The sequence below is a fragment of the Eschscholzia californica genome, unplaced genomic scaffold (genome assembly GCF_041429995.1).
Source record: "Eschscholzia californica isolate CP2 unplaced genomic scaffold, dmEscCali1.0.p SCAF_3, whole genome shotgun sequence".
NCBI lineage: Eukaryota > Viridiplantae > Streptophyta > Magnoliopsida > Ranunculales > Papaveraceae > Eschscholzia > Eschscholzia californica.
In genome coordinates, this window is record NW_028238420.1 from 30789960 (window position 1) to 30809822 (window position 19863).

Below are 19863 nucleotides of genomic sequence, written 5' to 3' on the forward strand. Positions count from 1 at the left end.
GTCTCTCTTAAGTCTGTTGGACCAGCAGAAAACAACTACAGGCCCTCCCTCTATCGGCACCGCAGCTTCAGAAATCAACCTAACAGGTACGTTTTTTAACTCCTCTACTTGGGTTATCGACTCAGGAGCGGCAAAAAATATATGTTCATCTCTTTCTCGCTTTTCTTCATACACTAAGGCCCCTCCTAACTTTTTCGTCCGACTACCCGATGGTTCTCGCATTCGGGTACTCCACATTGGTTATATTTCATTCAATTATACATTTTATTTATCAGATGTACTCCATATTCCCTCAATTCAATTAAATTTGATTTTCGTTTCTGAAATTTCCATAAACTTACACTGTACGGTTTTGTTTGACTCGGGTACTTGTATTTTTCAGGATCGAGCAACGAAGACGACGATTGGACTTGGTGATCTACATGAGGGGTTTTAGTATCAACGCACGGAACTAAGAGTTTCTTCTATCAGTTTAGGTCTAAGTAGTATTAATATTTTTAATTCTGATATATGTCATTTCCATCTTAGCGTGCATTTTTGTTTGTCGTTCAAAAAAAAGCGTTTACCCTTTCCTTCTCTTTCTTTTACTTCTACTCGACCTTTTGATCTTGTTCACACTGATTTATGGGTCCATTTTTATCCCATCTTGTACAGGTTGTCATTATTTTTTGACACTCATTGACCATTTTTCTCGAGGCACCTGAATTTTTCTCATGCTTAGCAAATAAGACACTTATAATTTAATTATCAATTTTTTTAATTCATTTTCTACGCAATTTGATATCAAATTAAGATTTCCCGTTCCGACAATGGTTCAGAATTTACCAATAACAAACTACAACAATGGTTCCTTGATCATGGGTGTGGGTGCAACAAGGAAGAAGTTGCACCCACACCCATCAGCAAAATGGGGTTGTTGAAAGGAAACATTGCCACATTCTTGAAGTGGCTCGTTCCTTACATCTCAAAGTGGCTCGTTCCTTACATCTCAAAGCCCATTTACCTCTCTCCTTTTAGGGCGAATGCGTCCTTATCGCAGCTTATTTGACCAATAAACTACCAACTCCTCTTCTTCATAGTGCTTCCCCACATGAAAAACTTTTAGGTATTGTCCCGAACCTCTCTCATCTCTGTGTCTTCGGATGATGGTTCATTCACCTGTCCGACCAAGTTTCCAACACGTTTCTCACCTTCTGTTTGTACTTTGCCTTCGACATAACCAACAATAACTCCTGCTGAAGTGTTCCTATCGGTCCCTTCTCTGGGGATGCTTCCTGATTCCTTTTTATCTCATGTACCTTCTACATAGGCACCCTCTTTTTTACCTAACCCATCTATTCAGGTATCCACAGAAGGCTCGGTTTCTCTTCCACCAGCCGATGATTCAACCAGGCCTATATCGGCACCCCCTCCCCTCCGACATCTCTGTCTGACCCATTTTCTTCGGACACTCCTGCCCCATCCCGTCCCCAGCGTACTCGACAACGTCCTGGTTACTTAGACGATTTCATTTGTTCATCTTCTCCTAACGTTGCATATTTTCCAGTCCGTTGTCAAGAAAATCTAAGAAGCAACTTATGGTTGCACGTTCTTCTGTCGAGGCCGAATATCGTTCCCTCGCCACTCTTACTTGTAAGCTCCAGTGGCTAAAATATTTATTACAAGATTTTGGAATTGATCATTCCTCTCCGATGACCGTTTATTGTGATAAGGAAGCAGCCCTTCACATTGCCGACAACCCGGTTTTCCATGAATGTACGAAGCAAATTAAAATAGATTGTCATCTTTTTCGTGAGAAACTCAAAGCCAACATTATCGCACCCCGTTACACAATATCTGAGAATCAACTTGCTGACATTTTTACCAAACCATACATGCTGAACCATTTCAACGATTACTTGACAAGTTGGGCGTCGCCTCTCTTCCCGCTCCAACTTGAGGGGGAGTATTAAGAATCCACACAGATCCGACTCGATTACACTCGGCCACCCGAGTAACCGTCCCATGAGATCTATTTTAGCTAGATAAATTTGGTTATGATTTAATGTATGTTAGATAGATGTAGTTACGATTGTATTCCTTACTTATAAATACCTGTAACCCTATTTACAACAATAATATACAGAGAGAAATTATTTGTAACTTCTCATTATTATCTCTGTTTCATCTCTCTCTTTCGACTCGTCTTTCTCTCTTCATTCGGTTCTCACTCCATTAATAAGAGGTTAATACCTCTTCACAAAATTATAATATCGCACCCTATATATGGGTTGAATGCTTGTATTTATCTGTATCAGGTAATTGGAAAAGGAAGAGAATAGTTGTGGTGTTTTTCCTCTCCCATTCTTTCGATCTCTATCTCTCATTGTATTTTAATTATTGTAAGAAATTCTAAGAACTCTAATTTTATTTTCCAATCAATAGTTTTTAGTTCATTACAACCATTATTTATGCTAATGAATTACAAAGAAGAGAAGAAAAGAAAGATTAGGAAAGTTAGTTAGACAACTAAAACAGAATTAGTTGTAACTAACTTTTATTGTTAATTATTATTGTCGGTGGTTGATTGGAAGTCAAGATGACTGGTTAGAAGACTTTCTTGGACTTCACTTGACTCGGCTTTGACCAAAGACTTTCTTGGACTTCACTTGGCTCGGCCTGACCGAAGACTTAGTCAGAATAAACCTAGATATAAAAGCCAAACAATTTTGCCTTAATCCTCATTTCGATTGTTCTTCAAACCCTAGTTTCACAGCCCCCCTCAAACTCATGGTGAAGAACTGCGATGAATCATGAGTTTGTTTCGAAAATAGGTAAATAGATCAAAAGAATCACCTTTGGTGAAGATATCCGCGAGCTGTTCTTTAGTTGGTAGATGATGAATCACCAAAGTTCCATTAGAAACCAGATCCCTGACGTAGTGAAAATCCACTTCGATATGCTTCATCCTGGCATGAAAGATCGGATTTGAAGCTAAGTACTTAGCACTAATGTTGTCACAATAAAGGAGCAATGGTTTCTTCAGGGGGCAGCCAAGTTCGTCCATAAGGTACGTAATCCAAACCATTTCAGTAGTAGTGGTAGATAAGGCTTTATATTCTGCCTCAGTTGAGGATTTGGCCACAATAGCCTGCTTTTTCGAACACCAAGAGATTAGGGTTGATCCGAGGAGAACACAATACCCTCCTGTTGACTTGCGTGAATCAGGGCAACCAGCCCAATCCGAGTCTGAATAGGCTGTTAATGTTGTTAAATTAGTATGAGAGATTTTAAGACCTGATCCCAGTGTTCCTTCTACATATCGTAAAATCTTTTTAACCAATACTAAATGTGTTGTTGTTGGCTTGTGAATGAACTGGGCTGCATAATTGACTGCGAATGAGAGATCTGGACGAGTTAAAGTAAGATATTGTAAGGCCCCTACTAAACTCCTGTACTCTGTTGGACTTGGAAGTTCATCCCCATCTGTAAGTGAGATCCTCTTACCATTTGACACTGGTAATTTGGAAGGTTTTGAGTTTAATAAATCTGCTTTTTAGAGTAACTGAAGTGCATATTTATTTTGTATGAGTATCATAGACCCTTGTTGTTGAGTATACGTAACTTCTATACCCAGAAAGTATGCTAATGAACCCAAATCCTTCATTTTGAAAACCATACTCAAATCCTTTATTAAGCAATTGATTTGGGAGTCAGAACTTCCTGTGAGGATGATATCATCCACATATAGTAATAAGACCATACTGCCTGTGCTAGAGTGATATACAAACATTGAGTGGTCTGTCTTGCTCTTGTGAAAACCATAGGAGTATAGAAAAGTAGCAAATTTGTTGAACCATGCCCTTGGTGCTTGCTTTAACCCATATAAAGCTTTATGTAAATGACATACATAAGATTCCTTTCCAGACTGAATAAACCCAGAGGGTTGAACCATAAAGACATCCTCTTCAAGAGTTTCATGCAGAAAAGCATTTGAAACATCCAATTGTTTGATATGCCATGATCTAGTAACAACAATTGTGAGCACTATTCTAATTGTATTTGATTTGACCACTGTGCTGAAAGTCTCAGCATAATCAACTCCTTCCTGTTGATGAAAGCCCTTTGCCACAAGTCTGGCCTTGTATCTCTCTATAGTACCATCACTCTTCTGTTTGAGCTTGAAAACCCATTTGCAGCCAAGAACATTCATACTTTTATGATATGGTACTAGTGACCAAGTTTTATTATCTAAAAGTGTTTGATATTCATTCTGCATAGCTTTTGTCCATTCAATGTGTTTTGCCGCCTCTTTGTAAGAGGTAGGTTCAGTGGGTAATTGTAAAATGGACAAATATGCAACATTTATAATGTGAGGGGATGTAAAATGTGCCACAAAATCAGAAGGGAGATTTTTACTTTTGATTATACCATTCATTCCTCTAGTAGTGACCTCACTAGTCTGTTGATTTGGAACTGAAACAAGTTGAGGTGTTGGTGTACTAATTCTAGAATTAGCAATGCCCATCTCACTTGGACATTGAGTTCTAGTAACTGAATTAGCTGGTGTACTAGTAGAATTACTAGGTGTCCCTAATTCAGTAGAAGATTGGCTAGGAAGCAAAGAAGGAAGAGGTAATGATATATGTGGTGGCATTTGCTGATCACTACTAGACTATGTATGAGAGATGAGAATTAAAGGAAAACTACTCTCATCAAAGATTACATGGCTAGATATATAGAGTCTTTTACTAGATGGCTCATAACATCTATAGCCCTTGTGCTCATTACTATAACCAAGAAAAACACAGGAAATACTCTTTGGACTGAGTTTATCTTGTCTAAGTATTCCTAGATGTGGGAAACAAGCACATCCAAACACTCTAAATTGAGAGTAATCAGGAGACACATGAAACAGTGACTCATAAGGAGAAATACCCTGAAGTGTTTTTGTGGGTATCCTATTTATGATGTAAACTGCAGTATTGAAAGCATCAAACCATAGAAATTTTGGTAAATGACAGTGAAAAGACATAGTGTTACCTAATTCAGTAATATGCCTGTGTTTTCTCTCTGCTTTGCCATTTTGTTGTGGAGTATATGAACAAGAGCACCTGAAAATGATGCCATTTGTGTCTAAAAACTTTCTGAATTCACCATGTTTTAACTCTGGAACCCCATCAGACTGAAAATACACTATCTTTTCCTTTAGTAAATTTTCAGCTGCAGCCTTGAAATGAATGAAACACCTTGTGCTATCAGATCTAGCTTTCATGGCATATATCCAACTATATTTGCTGAAGCCATCTAGAAAAAGAATATAGTACTTTGCCCCATTTGGGGTTGCAATAGGGGCTTGGTCCCCAAATATCACAGTGAACCAAATATAAAGGAGTGTTTGTAGTAGTAGTTGTAGACTCCTCAAAAGGAAGGCATTTGCTTTTGCCTAAGGTACAAGATTTACACAGAGTCTTCTCATTGCTAGTTGATAATGCTATTTTGTTTTCATTATGTAGTTGTTTAATTATACCATTACGAGAATGACCCAATCTTGCATGCCATATATCATATTGAACTGCAGTAAGAGCCATATGAGCTGAAACCAATCTATCTTTTAACACACTGTTATGAACTTCAATAGGATAGAGATTTTGCTTCATAGGACCCTCAGCCAATATCTTTTTTGACCATAAGTCTTTTATACTATAGCCCCAAGGTAGAAACTCAACTGAGCAACAATTATCTCTTGTGAACTTTGACACAGATAAGAGATTTCTTTTGAGATTTGGAACACACAATACCCTGTTTAGCTCAAAGGAATGAGTGGCAGTAGATAAGGTAGAAGACCCAGTGTCAGTAATAGGTAGAAATTTGTCACTGCCTACCATGACTGCCTCTGTTCCTGTATAAAATTGAATTGACTTCAAAGTAGAAGCACTATGAGTCATATGACTGCTTGCCCCTGTATCTGCTAACCAGGTTGTATTATGATCAGATGCAGCCTTAGTGACAACTTGACACTCTTCTGTTGTAATATCAGTTGATTCACAGTCAAAAAAGACATCTTCTGCGATATCCTTAACAATTGCAGTATGACATTCTTGAAACGCCTCATCATCATTAGAACTATGATAACCTTGAATCAGATTAGGATCATATAATTCAGCATTGTTACATTCTAATAAGGCTTCATCTTCACAAAGATAGGACTGTGAGTTTTGTAGATGTGCAGAAGTTTCTAAGGGAGAATCTTGCTTATCTTGAGATTCAGAGTGGTAGCCCATATGAGTTTTATTTGGTTGATATCTGAAATAACAAACACCTGTTGAATGTCCCCATCTCTTACAAATTCCACAAGGAACTTTTGAGAAATCAAAATCATCAGCTCTTTTCTCTTTATAATGTTGATTTGAACTTCCTAACACTTGAGGTGATGATATATTTTCATCTTTCTTGACTAAGGGTTGATTTTTATAATAAGAAGGAGAGGGTTTAAAACCTTGTCTTGACTGCTGTTGTTGGTTATATCTTCTTACATAATAAGCTTCATGATCTACTTCTCTTGATAATAACCATTGTTCATGTTGAATTAGCCTTGATTTTAGTTGAGCAAGGGATAAGTGCTCATTATTTGCTCTCACAGTAATAGTAAATTGATCATAATCAACACTTAATCCTTCAATAACAATTCTGACTAGCTCATATTCACTTACTTTGTCATTAACAGAAAGTAAAGAATCAGAGAGTTGTTTCAATTCTCTAAGATACACAGAAATAGTGGAATTGCCCTTTTTTATATTCTGTAATTTTCTTCTCAATTGATCTTTTTGAGACTCAAGGCCTTCATTGTTTGTGAGAAACAGATAGTCCCATATTTCTTTGGCAGACTGAAGGCCATAGGTATCATAATACACAGATTTGGAGAGAGTACTTTTGAGATATGATTTTACAAAGTTCTCTTTACTTCTCCACTGTTGGAAATCTGGATTTATTTGTTCAACTCCATGAATATATGTAAGTTGTGGAGGTTCCTCAATTGTGCCAGTGACAAACCTTAGTAACTTATAGGTACTAAGAAGGGTTTCAACTTGGTCTTTCCACATGAGATAGTTAGAATCATCTAACTTTTCAGTAATGAAACTAGTAACAGATGAAATTGGAGGCAAGTTACCTGTATTTGAAGTCATTTGAAGAAAGCTTGAAGAAATGCCTAAAAAAACAGTAAGTAATCTTGTAATCTTTTGCAGTTTTGATGATAATCTTCTGAATTTTGGTGATGATCTTCTGAATTTTGATTATAATGTTGAATTTTCTGAATTTTGATGATGAATGTTGAATTTTTTGAATGTTAAATGTTTTCTTAGAATGCGAGAAGATGATGATTGTTATTGAGCTCGAAGAACCCTAGCTTTTGGATCACAAAAGACCTAGACTGATACCATGTAAGAAATTCTAAGAACTCTAATTTTATTTTCCAATCAATAGTTTTTAGTTCATTACAACCATTATTTATACTAATGAATTACAAAGAAGAGAAGAAAAGAAAGATTAGGAAAGTTAGTTAGACAACTAAAACAGAATTAGTTGTAACTAACTTTTATTGTTAATTATTGTTGCAGGTGGTTGACTGGAAGTCAAGATGACTGGTCAGAAGACTTTCTTGGACTTCACTTGACTCGGCTTTGACCAAAAACTTTCTTGGACTTCACTTGACTCGGCTTGACCGAAGACTTAGAGCATCTCCAATGGGACACTCAATCTCTAACGCTTAGAGTGCCACATAGACTTTTTGGAGTTTTTGTTAAAAAATCATTTCCAATGGAACACTTTATTAGACACTCTAATATGAGGTGGACACATTTATTATAGAGAGAAACTCTAAAATGAGAGTGTCTACTTGAGACTCTCTAAGTGTTACTTTTAATTTTCAACCAATAGAAAATCTTGTTTTTCAACAACTTTTTATCTATTGAATTGAAGAAGGACATGTGTATTAAGTATAGACACTTTATAGATCTCCATTGGAGACCAACAACAATTAGAGTGTCTCTATATTGACATTTAGGAAAGAGAATCTCTATTGGCCCTTGACAATTAGGATTTGTAGAGTGTTTGTTAGAGTGTCCCATTGGAGATGCTCTTAGTCAGAATAAACCTAGATATAAAAGCCAAACAATTTTGCCCTAATCCTCATTTCGATTGTTCTTCAACCCCTAGTTTCACAATTATCTTTATTAATGATATATCTCCTTTTACATTATAATATAGTATATTCATATCACAGAGAGTTCACAAAACTCTATACAAATTACAACATATTTTATTTTTCTTTTATATAATTTACTTCTATTTAATAAATTTTGCTGTTATTTACTTTCAGTTTGATTCTTCTCAACATTTACACAATAAATATTTGCATGAGCTAATAAATCAACTCGATCACACTCGTCTTGAGTAAATAATCGGCTAATATTTTGTAAGTCTTCTGAGTTGGGTGGACGGAATCCCAAAATACGTATTTGTCTGCATCTGGACATATTTGTACGTCATATTTATTGCATAAGTAGCTCAACCCATATGTTCCTGTGCCACAACATCCTTCAGACACGTTTTCCAATCCTTTCATGGGTGAAACAAAAACATAAAAATAATAAATCAAATTTCCATATGTAGAAAACTGTAAACTTGTGGTAATTAATTATCTTAATCAGTATTGAAGTTTTGCCATTCATATTCACGAGGTTTTGTTTTTATTGTATCGTTTCAACTTTTTTGAATAGTCAAAAGTCTAACTTTTACTTATCTGATTCAATATTAAACTTTTAATGAGACTGAAGATAAACAGCCAAGTTTCTGAATCCCAACAGGGTGACGTAACCAGACAAGATTAGAAAGAGAAAGTATCCTATTTTGGAAAGATGAAATAGTATTTCAACTCGAAAAATAATTTGTTGTATCTCTCTACTTGTCTCTCCCTCTATACAAGGATGTCAGATCTTAATAAAAGATTAACTTGGGCTGCCTTAGTTAGGTGAGTATGAAAATTGTGTCACATTATGTATAAGGGGTTATTTCCCTAATGGCCCCCTACTTTGTGACCAGCTTCCTGCCTGGCCCCCTACTTTACAAGAAATACCCATATGGCCCCCTTCCGTTATAACACCGTTACTCTCTCTCTTCCATTTCTTTTCTCTCTCCTCCAACATGTTTTCTCTCTCTGCCACATCATCGTCTTCACCGGCAGGGTCGTCGGCCGGCGACCTTCAAAATTTTTTATTTTTTTTTCTCTCTCTTCTCTCTCTCTCTCTAAAAAAAAAAAAAATAACTTTTTTTTAAAATTCTCTCACCTCTCTCTCTCTAAACTCCGGCGAAGGGAAACCTTCGCCGGAGATAGGTCTGTTCATCACGAACAGACCAGATCTGGGTCTGTCCGTGATGAACAGACCCAGATCTGGTCTGTTCGTGATGAACAGACCTAGCTCCGGCGAAGGTTTCCCTTCGCCGGAGTTTAGAGAGAGAGAGGTGAGAGAATTTTAAAAAAAAAATTTTTTTTTTTTTAGAGAGAAGAGAGAGAGAAAAAAAATAAAAAATTTGAAGGTCGCCGGCCGGAAATTTGGCCGGCCGGCGACCCTGCCGGTGAAGACGATGATGTGGCTGGTTTAACGATGTGGCAGAGAGAGAAAACATGTTGGAGGAGAGAGAAAAGAAATGGAAGAGAGAGAGTAACGGTGTTATAACGGAAGGGGGCCATATGGGTATTTCTTGTAAAGTAGGGGGCCAGGCAGGAAGCTGGTCACAAAGTAGGGGGCCATTAGGGAAATAACCCATGTATAAGATACTTGTATCATATGCATAATCACTCATCTCTTAAAAACAGGCTCTCCATTAAAAAACAGGGAGGAAAACTCACCATATAAGTAAGGTTTCTGAACGAGTTCTAGTAAAAAATTGTAGAGATCTGAATAAACCAACTTGATCCCCTGAAATTTTTCTTTCAAATTGGCTATCAAATTTTGTAGATTCCCATTAAAATCCCTGGACACTTTGTTCCAATCTTCCCTGCAAGACCTTTCAAAATCATGATTCAAGGTTCTTGCTATAGGCAGGCACCCACAGGCCGGCACCCCCACTACGGTTATTTTTCGAGCACCTAAATCATAAAGCTCACTGACTAAGTTTCCAGAAATTTTAAGAAGAAAAGCCATGTACTCATCGATGTTGAATTCCAATGGACGTGTAGGTCGAACAAAATAATTCTCTATGAAATCGTTCGTCCCTATGCTCACTATGTATAGAGCTTCGTGTAACACTTGGGTCGCCTTTTCCTCTCCAAGGAAGTTCGTTAGTTTTTTTTTGTAGTCTACGAAATACTGGACTTGCTTTGAGATAGGTATCACAGACTGCATGCAAGAACAGAGTGCATTTAGTTACTATAAATAACTATGACATGATTTTGGTGAAGTATATTAACAAAAGGGGAAATTGGTCAGAACTTCCTATAACTTTTTTATTTTGGTTACGATCCTTCAATTTCTTTAGTCTTTAACTCCCTCGGTATTTCATAATTATCAGCTTTCAAGAGGTTTGCAACAATTTACAAGAGTTTGCAACAGATTGCAAAAGGTTTGCAACAGCTTGCAAGAAAGTTGCAACGAAATATAAATGTTGTATAATATTTAACCGAACAAAACAAAATTACAAATCTTGTAGCCATTTAGTTCTACAAGTCCCAGTAAAAACTTCAACATGCTTTCGAAATTGTAAGGTGAACTTTTTTTTATTCATAAAGATTGTTTTGAGCTTCATTCAAGAACTTATTAGTTTTGACTAATGATTGAGATTTACCAAAGGACCAATATAAAAAAAAATATATAATGGTGTTCAGATGGAAAAGACTCACTTTAGCATCTTTTGGCCTTTTCAGCAAAAAAAAAAAAAAATATCATTCTGTCTGTGGTGCATTAATCGTTTTAAGGCAAAGGATTTTGTCAGACTATATGACCAAAATCCACTAAAAATGGAAGCTTTATATATAATAAAATCTATACATAAAAAAAATCACTTTAGGTTTTTTTTTCATCTAAATTTGTCTCTCTTTTCTCTCTATAAATAAACTTTAATTTATTTAAGTCGTTAATCAAAATTAGTTAAATGTTTGAAATTTGGTGCATGTTTATTTTGTGTAAATAATAATGTTCCTGCTGCTGCAGTAGGTTTATCTTATCTTAACAAGGCCTTTTGTTCAACGGAACTTTTTAGGATAGCCGTCGGAAAAAGTTTCTTCCAACGGTTTACAGTAGCTGGAAAAGGTAATTGTGACGCTCGTTTCCGACCCCTCGTTAACTTCAAAATAGTTATTTGCAATGTCATTTTTGTACTGGAAATAGATTGTACACTGTATTATTATGGCAACAGTGGTACTAATTATTACAAAACACGAATTCATGTGCGAGACCTTCCGAGCATAGGGTCATTTTTGTTATTACAAAACACGACTATGCTTTTTCTAGGTTGCCGACAATCGGTATACATGTATCTAGAAGTTTAAGATCGGCCATCCAAGTTAAGTCCTTTACGTTCAACAAAAAAAAAAGTTAAGTCCTTTACAACCAACCGTAACTTCTCATTTTTATCTGTCCTTTATTTCTCTTCCACGATATTTTTCTCCCTCTTAACTTCTCAATTCTCATACTAAATATCTCAGCCACTAGGTCTTATCTATGTCAAAACAAGTGCCTCACTAAATTAATCAATTATCTCTCACCCAAAAACGTCTCATTTATTTTCTCCCTCTTAATTCCTAGTTTCTTCTTCTCTCATCATTTCATTTTCTAAATATTAAATTTATGCTTTAATGATCCTACACATACTATATTATATTTATTATAGATAGATATAGAGGTACATAGACAAAAAGTAATACTCACTTCCCAATATTAATTATCAAGAACTTAGCTAGAACATTAGAAATGCTCTAGCTAAGTTCTTTTTTTTTGTTCATCAACAAAAAAAAAGAACTTAGCTAGAGCATTTCTAATGCCGACACTAAATCCTTCAAAATTAACGTGTCACTTAAAAGTTTTGAGTTCTTGTTAAAAAAATTTCTAAGCCAATAAGAAGTGAACACCAAATCTCAATTGAAACTGACACTTAGACTTTCGAAGTTTTTTTATAGAGTCGCCCATAGGAAATGTTCTTACCAAGATATCAGAAGTAGCGATATCATAACCAGCTCCCGCAGAACCAAAGGTGACTCCGGTGGCAAAATCTTCTATACCAAAATCAGGATCCAAATACGCCGGAATTGCAGATTTAATCCCTAATGAATCAGATATAATATCAGTATAAAGTCGGCCATTACAAAACCTTCCTGTGGGTTTATTCCCACCTACATCAAAATCTTGACCATATGGCTCAAAGTTACTCCTTGCAATAGTTGGAATTTGATTGTTGTTTCCTGCATCAACTGTTGAGTCACCGAACACTATGATTGCCGGAACTTTTGCTCCGTCAATGACGACTGTGAATAAGAATAAGAGTTTCCATATTAGGAAGAAGAGTATGCTCTCAGACCCCATGTGTCTTATAACAAGTTCAACTGGCAGTGTGGGGTTATATATAACAGTTTTCAGTGTATAAAGAATCTGTTCTAATGAGCCTTGTACCCAACTAATTAATGTTTACTACTTTAAGTTGAATACGTATGAATTCTTTATTCCATTTCGTTTTCTATTCATTTTTTTTTTTTTGTCGTTGTTTTTAATAGAGTATGAATAGATCATGAATGAATTAATACATGATTGGAATCCGCTCCAAAAATCCGGAGGTTACAGATTGACTCACGATAGACATGGAATTAATCATTTATTCACTTGTGTCAAAGGGTAAACCCAGTAAGAATGAGTTTCATGTCCCTATGATAACCTTAGGAAAATGACTTTTGTACCATCCACAATACCGTGTAGGTGACCGTCCCACAAAAGGCAAGAGGTAAAATTGTAATTACACACATGTGAAATTACGAATTTGCTCATTGTCTTTTGCAGAAAGTCATCTAGGCGACTAGGCGATGAAAAGGTGTTGGTCAACCTATTAGCTTTTGGTAGCCTTAAGGTTCCTTGTATTGTCTTTAGGGTCCTTATATCGCCAAGATGTCTTTAATGACGATAGTTATCGGCTTGATTCAGTTCATGTATTTATTCATGATGTATACATACTATTTTGAATGTAGTCGCTCTTGTCCAAGTCAAAAATAAAAATCGGATAATTACCTTCTTCAAAGACATGTTAGGCCCTAAATGCTAGATAACGACCTTTAAGGTTATATTAGAGGACATGAAAGTCCATTCCTACTTTAATTATATTAATATCCTTTTACACCAGTCAATAATTGATGAATTCTACTTCCATCGAACCCGTGTGGATACAAAAACAAACTAGCCAAACAGTCTTTGGCTAAATTTTTATTTTATTAGTAGAAAATTATAGAAAAGTTTTGATACTAGATATATATAGATATGTATATGTATATATATATATATGTATATACTAGGTGTCCACCGCGTCCTACGGACGCGGTAGATCCCTTTTGGCTAACGCCGTTGTTAGTATATAATGGAAGAATATATGATGTGTCAGTGAATCTTTTACGGTCAACATAAGTCGGGTCGAACATACACTCAGACGTGCATGTACCAATGTTTCTACTTCTTCACCATCCGACATTATGCAGGTGTCTGTAATTCGCAATCATGCGAATCACAGATACCTGTGTGATCCCAGGTGGTGAAAAAATAGAAACAATGGTACATGCACGTCTGAGTGTATGTTCGACCCGACTTATGTTGACCGTAAAAGATTCACTGACACATCATATATTCTTCCATTATATACTAACAACGGCGTTAGCCAAAAGGGATCTACCGCGTCCTACGCCTAGTTATTAGAATGTGAAACCAACTTTCTGGGTTCCTTCAGAACAAACTCTTCAGATTTCATAAAAGAAATTTCACTTGTTATATATTAAAAAGTAAAATTCAAATCAAAAGAAGCACTTTATGTAAACCACTAATTAAATACACATAACAATTACATTACATACCACATATAAAAGAAGATCTTTCTCTCAATTAGCCGTGGGAATAGAGTAACTATGAACAATGAACAATTAAATAATAATTGGTCATAGTTGAAAGAAAAAAAGAAAAATGAAAACTGAGGAGCCCCATAGTACAAAAATTTAGTAAATTTAAATGAAATAGTTCTAGAGATTAAAGCCACAACTTGTTCTTTATGAAACATGTGTGAACAAAATCACCAACTATTCTCTGTAGAAGTAACTAAATTTTATAAATGACCAACTTGGATTGTTAGTATATTAACTTGAATTATTAGTTGAGAGTATACAGAAAGATGTAAAACAAAAACATATGGAGAAAACAAAGGCAATAATTTTTGCCAAAAGAATTAAAATTTTAAAGGAAACCTTTAGGGAAAATTTCACTTCATAATTAGTGAACTTTGAAAGATACTTCCTCAAAATGACTTTTTCCCCTTAGGGTATATATGCAACCCCAACAATTTCAATTCCCACTCTTCAAACACCTATGCGGCCTTTCAACAAAAAAGAAAAAGGGAAATTTGGCCAAAACTCCTTAAAAACTTTGGCCTTTGGTTAAAAAGGATTGGACAATTTTTTATGGGCTTCAGCTCCCTGTGGCATTTTTGTAAATTATTAGTATAGGGAAAAGACAAAACTGACCTTATTGCAAACTAGTTTGCAAACCAGTTTGCAAACCAATTTGCAAAGCAGTGCAAACTAGTTTGCAAGGCAAACCAGATTGCAAACTAGTGCAAACCAGTTTGCAAATCAGTTTGCAAAGCTTTGCAAGGCAAACCAGTTTGCAAATCAGTTTGCAAAGCTCTGCAAGGCAAACCAGATTGCAAACCAATTTGCAAAGTAGTGCAAACCAGTTTGCAAATCAGTTTGCAAACTAGTTTGCAAAGCTTCGCAAAATCAAACCCTAACAAAATAAGTAACTAAGAAGTAAGATTATATAAAATGTGAGGGTTTTTGGAAAATCTGAGGGTGTTTCTAAAATTTTCCTTTATACAAAGGTCAATTCAGGTATACAAAATTAAGGGATTTTTAGAATTGTCCTTCAAACCTATTTCCAAACTTTTCATGGTGCCTAAAAGGAAAAAAAGATAACTTGTCTTTTTGACAAAAAAAAATAAAAAATTGGGTCTCCAGCCCAATTTCCTGAAAGAAAAACACCTCTGGACAGTGCAGATCAAATTATTCTCTAGATATTTTGTTATGTCTAAAAGACTTTATTATGTTTCGAGTCTCTGCAAAAGTGAAGAAGGTTAAAACAAATAGAAAAGAGAGGCAGAACAATGGAAAACAACAGCAACACAACCTCGACCGATTAAAACACAAAATCAATCTGAATCCATAAAATTCCAAAGGTCGAGACTTCACCGCTCTCGAATGTATTCAGGAACTATGAGCCGCCACTATGTACTCGTGTTTGCGTTGTGTATTGATTTAAATCTGAAAATAAAAGTCATAATGAACAAAAAAAAGTAAAGAAAGAGGTCAAATTTAAAAAGAAAAATCAAGAAACTACTATTCTCCATAGAGGTAGACGACAAATAAATATAAACCAAAACAAATAAATGAAAAGAAAGACAAAACAATGAAAAACAATATCATTTAAACACAAAATCAACTCGAATTCATAAAATTCCAAAGGTCCAAACTTTACCACTCTCAAATGTATTCAGGAACTATGAGCCACCACTTTGTTCTCCTGTGAGTGATATGTGAACATTGATTTAAACCTGAAAATAAAAACCATAATTATTTGTAAGAACAAAAACCATAATTATTTGTAAGAACAAAGAAGTAAGTCAGAACAAAAAAAAATTTAAATAAATTAAGGAGTAGGAAGTTAATTGTTATATATACGTGAGACAAAAGATATTGTTAATTTGAATTTTGAGTAGTTAGTGGGAGGAGAGAGATACGTGGGAAGTGGGTGATTTGGGTGGTAATGTTCTTGTTTGAAGATGAGAGAAGACCTTGCAACAAAATAAATAAAAAATAAAAGATGACAAAAAAAATCGATAAAAAGAAAAGAAAGAAATAACCGTAAATTTCACTTTGAATGAAAAACGTGGAAGAAAACTTACAGTGGATTTCAAATTCAAATTTAACCATTAGATCAATAAAATACCGATCAAGATCCGACGAATACGAATATCCGAGACACAAAAATAACAAATACAAAATAATGAAGAATTACATGCACCTTTTCAATATCACTAATCTCCTTGAAGAATCTATACAACTTTCGCTCATCTCGAAAACAAAAGATCAAACATCGTTTTTCAAAGATAATAAAATGTGGGACTTAATCTACTCTAGAATACAAAATTCATCTTCTCCATTAGTAATCTTTTCTTCATCTTTTTTCTCCCTGGAAAAAAGAAACATGAGACACATTAAATCGTCTGCATCAAATAACTATTATTCAATCACATAATAAAGAGCAAATTTCGGATGTCGCTGAAGATGACATAGATAAACACTTGAAGATGACATAGATAAACACTTGAAGATGACATAGATAAACGAAGAAACCGCCCATATATTTAATCCTAACACAAAGATCAAACATATAAAAATAATCGAGAGAAATTATTAACACCATAATGACGCTCTCTCAATTGTTAACGCCAAAGATCACCTTGACATTGAAATTGGACTTACCGTGAGCGATGAAAGCCATTGGACTCCTAAATCACAATGGAAGACTCGGTTTCATTTAAATCTGAAAATGAAAATAAAAAATCAATTGTCAAAACTGAGAAGAAAATTAGAACCTAAAAGACTCACACAACCAAGAAGAAAAAAAGAAAACTCCATGCAAGAATATGGAGGATAAATGAACTCGTTCAAGAGAGAGGCAATTGAGAGATTAATGGAATATATGATAAGCTTAGAATGTTACTAACAAAAAAAATCGACCAAGGATATGGAAGAGAGATTTAGGGAAGATTTTTGGGTAGTTATTTTAGGAAGTTACTTAATTAGTGGGAGAAGTTCATGAGAGTTACATCTAAATGTCAATAATAACCTTAGAGTGAACTTTTTGAAGTTAAAAATGTCATTATTTTAAAAAAGAAAATGAGGGTATAAAAGTAAAACCAGATTGTAAGAAGTTAGAAAATGATACTAAATTTGAATGGTAGAGATACTTATGGGTAGTTATTCTATTTTTGGGCGGGGTGAGAAAAGTGAAAAACTGAAATTGAGTATGGGTAGTTTTGAATCAATTCAAGCCATTAGATCAATAAATTACCCCTCAAGATCAGACGGACGCGAATATCTCAGAGATAAATCGACGGTTCACCTCAAAAAACACCATTGTGTTTTATATAATAGATATACTAGGGTGTGCCCGTGCCCTATGGGCACGGATTTTTTATAATTATGTTATGAGAGAGAGTCGTGTGAAGTGGAGAGAATAAAGGAGATAAATATTGTTTTGGTGGGTTTGGTCGTGTCTAAGTAAAGATAATTACGTGGGTGTGGGTAGTTTTGGGTGAAGTAGTTTCAACCGTATTTGATCCAGAGAGATTTTAGGAAGAAAGTTAGGGGATTGTTGATTGTGGGTAGTTATCAATTAGTTTTTAAATGTTTTAGAATCGTTAGATTAAGAAATTTAGATGACAATCAAACGGACATGAATATCCAGAGATAAATCGTACGGTTCACCTCAAAAAAGACCATTGTGTTTTATATAATAGATATACATACATATGTATATATATATATATATATATATATATATATATATATATATAGATATATATAGATATGTATATGTATATATATATGTATTGACATATACATATCTATATATATCTATATATATATATATATGTATACATATATATATATATATATATATATTTTATTTTAAATATATTGATATATATCTTTATTATATATTATATATATCTATTATATAAAACAGAAGGGAAAATGATGACTGGGACAAACATCCTTATTTAGTAAGAGATATTGTCTAGAAGTCCTTCCCAAAATTTAAGATATAGTCCTTCGTAGAAATAAAATAACCTATATAAAAAATCTTTCTTAGAAATAAAATATCTAATTTGAGAAAAAAAAGGAAACAAAAGATATTGCAAAGGTTAAAAAAAGAAATTGAAATCCCTCTCACAAAATAACTAATTTAAGAAAAAATGAAATAAAAGAAAATAAATAATAAGTAGAATACCAAAAAATTATCGTATCCACTATATAGCAATAATAAATATTGATCATCAAATTAAATTGATACGACTGTTCGTGCCCTAGGGCACGGGGTATACCCTAGTCTATATAATAAAACAGAAGGGAAAACGATGACTGGGACAAACATCCCTTTTTAATAAAGGATATTGTCTAGAAGCCCTTCTTAAAATTTAAAATATAGTCCTTCGTAGAAATAAAGTTACCTATTTAAAAACCAATAATCCTTTCCTTGTTAAAAATAAAATACTAACTAATTTAAGAAAAAAAGAAACAAAATAAATTTTTAGGGTTAAAAAAAGAAATTAAAATCTCTCTCTCTCAATAAAATAATAACTAATTTAAGAGAAAAGAAACAAAAAATAATACAAAAAAATAAAATAAAATAATAACTAATAAAAATCTCTCTCTCCCAATAAAATATAACAATAAATTTCGTAACATTTGATTGATACAAGTGTCCGTGCTCTAGGGCATGAGATATACCCTAGTATATTTATATTCATAATTGTCAAAGACTTAACCAGGGCCTCTGGTTAAAGAGACTCAAGTGATGGCTTTTTTAGAGCATCTCCAATGGGAGCTCTATCCCTTCAAAAAGTACAATTTTTGGAGGGATGGAGCTCCAAACCTTCTCCAGTGGTTCTCCAAATCTCTAAAAATTTGAAGAACCATGAATAGTACTTCTTCATACATGAAGGGGCACTATTCAACTTCTCCATATGAGAAGGGACTTTTTATTTGCTCCTTTTGTTTTTATGTGTTTAGTTTAAGTCCTTTAAATTATTTTTTTAGTCCTAATTTATTGTATAAGTTCTTACTTATTCATTTTAAGTCCCTGCTTTAATTTTTTTTTGTATTAATTAAGTTTCATTTCAACATATATTTTGATTAATAAAAATAAAATATATTGTAATTTTGTTTTATAAAGATTAACATAACTTAATTTTCATTAATAGAAATAGATAGTACAACTCGAAACTAAGACAAATTAAACTGAAAACTACGATAATTCTTCCAAACATTTTTAACAATTTAAAGATTAATCAGTTATGTGAAGCCTCACCGTTTCTTGCCCACAAATGGTCAATCAAAGCATCTCGTAACGCATAATGAGCCTGATTATCTCTAATCTTCCTGTGTCGAGATAAAAATTATTGAAAACGTTGAGTCTCATTCTCAGGGTTATTCACATTGTGAGGAGATGTTCCATATAAATTCTTACCTCCATATCAATGAAGAAGTTTAAGTTTAAGTAGTGCAATGTATATTTCTTTTTTATCTATTTTTAGTTTAATTTTCTTTTCATGCAATCTTTTTTTTTATTTGTTTTTTCTAATATATTAGTGATTTTCAATATAATTATTATGTCTTTTTTTAATTTACTATATATATAGTAAATGAGTTTTTGTTTAAATGTTAGATTAAAATAATGTAGTAAATGTTTTGAAGGAGTGGATAGAGATGGAACCATTGGAGAGCCCCTCCAAAAGTGAGCCCCAAATTTAGAGAAGATGCTCATTTGGAGGGGCATTTGGAGAACAACCATTGGAGATGCT

The 19863-nt window shown here is 34.1% G+C and overlaps 1 protein-coding gene and 1 long non-coding RNA gene across 4 annotated transcripts; both read right to left on the bottom strand.

The window, feature by feature from the left end:
* Positions 1-8297: 8297 nt before the first annotated feature.
* On the bottom strand, positions 8298-12596 carry LOC147549486 (GDSL esterase/lipase At4g26790-like). 3 transcript variants are annotated; one of them, XM_086672552.1, is made up of 3 exons: positions 12180-12596; positions 9890-10379; positions 8298-8562 (listed from the first exon to the last, which is right to left on the bottom strand). In XM_086672552.1, the coding sequence occupies exons 1-3, from the start codon at positions 12555-12557 to the stop codon at positions 8402-8404; spliced, it is 1029 nt and encodes a 342-aa protein (XP_086528678.1). In that variant the 5' UTR covers positions 12558-12596; the 3' UTR covers positions 8298-8401. The 3 variants fall into 3 exon arrangements, with proteins under 3 accessions (XP_086528678.1, XP_086528680.1, XP_086528679.1); XM_086672554.1 differs by having other exon boundaries at positions 8298-8598; positions 12180-12585; XM_086672553.1 differs by lacking the exon at positions 8298-8562 and adding an exon at positions 9010-9055 and having other exon boundaries at positions 9819-10379.
* Positions 12597-15953: 3357 nt separating this feature from the next.
* Positions 15954-16948, bottom strand: LOC147549487 (uncharacterized). The gene is made up of 3 exons (XR_015238536.1): positions 16757-16948; positions 16177-16463; positions 15954-16065 (listed from the first exon to the last, which is right to left on the bottom strand). It is a non-coding gene; the product is annotated as an uncharacterized LOC147549487 (long non-coding RNA).
* Positions 16949-19863: the final 2915 nt, after the last annotated feature.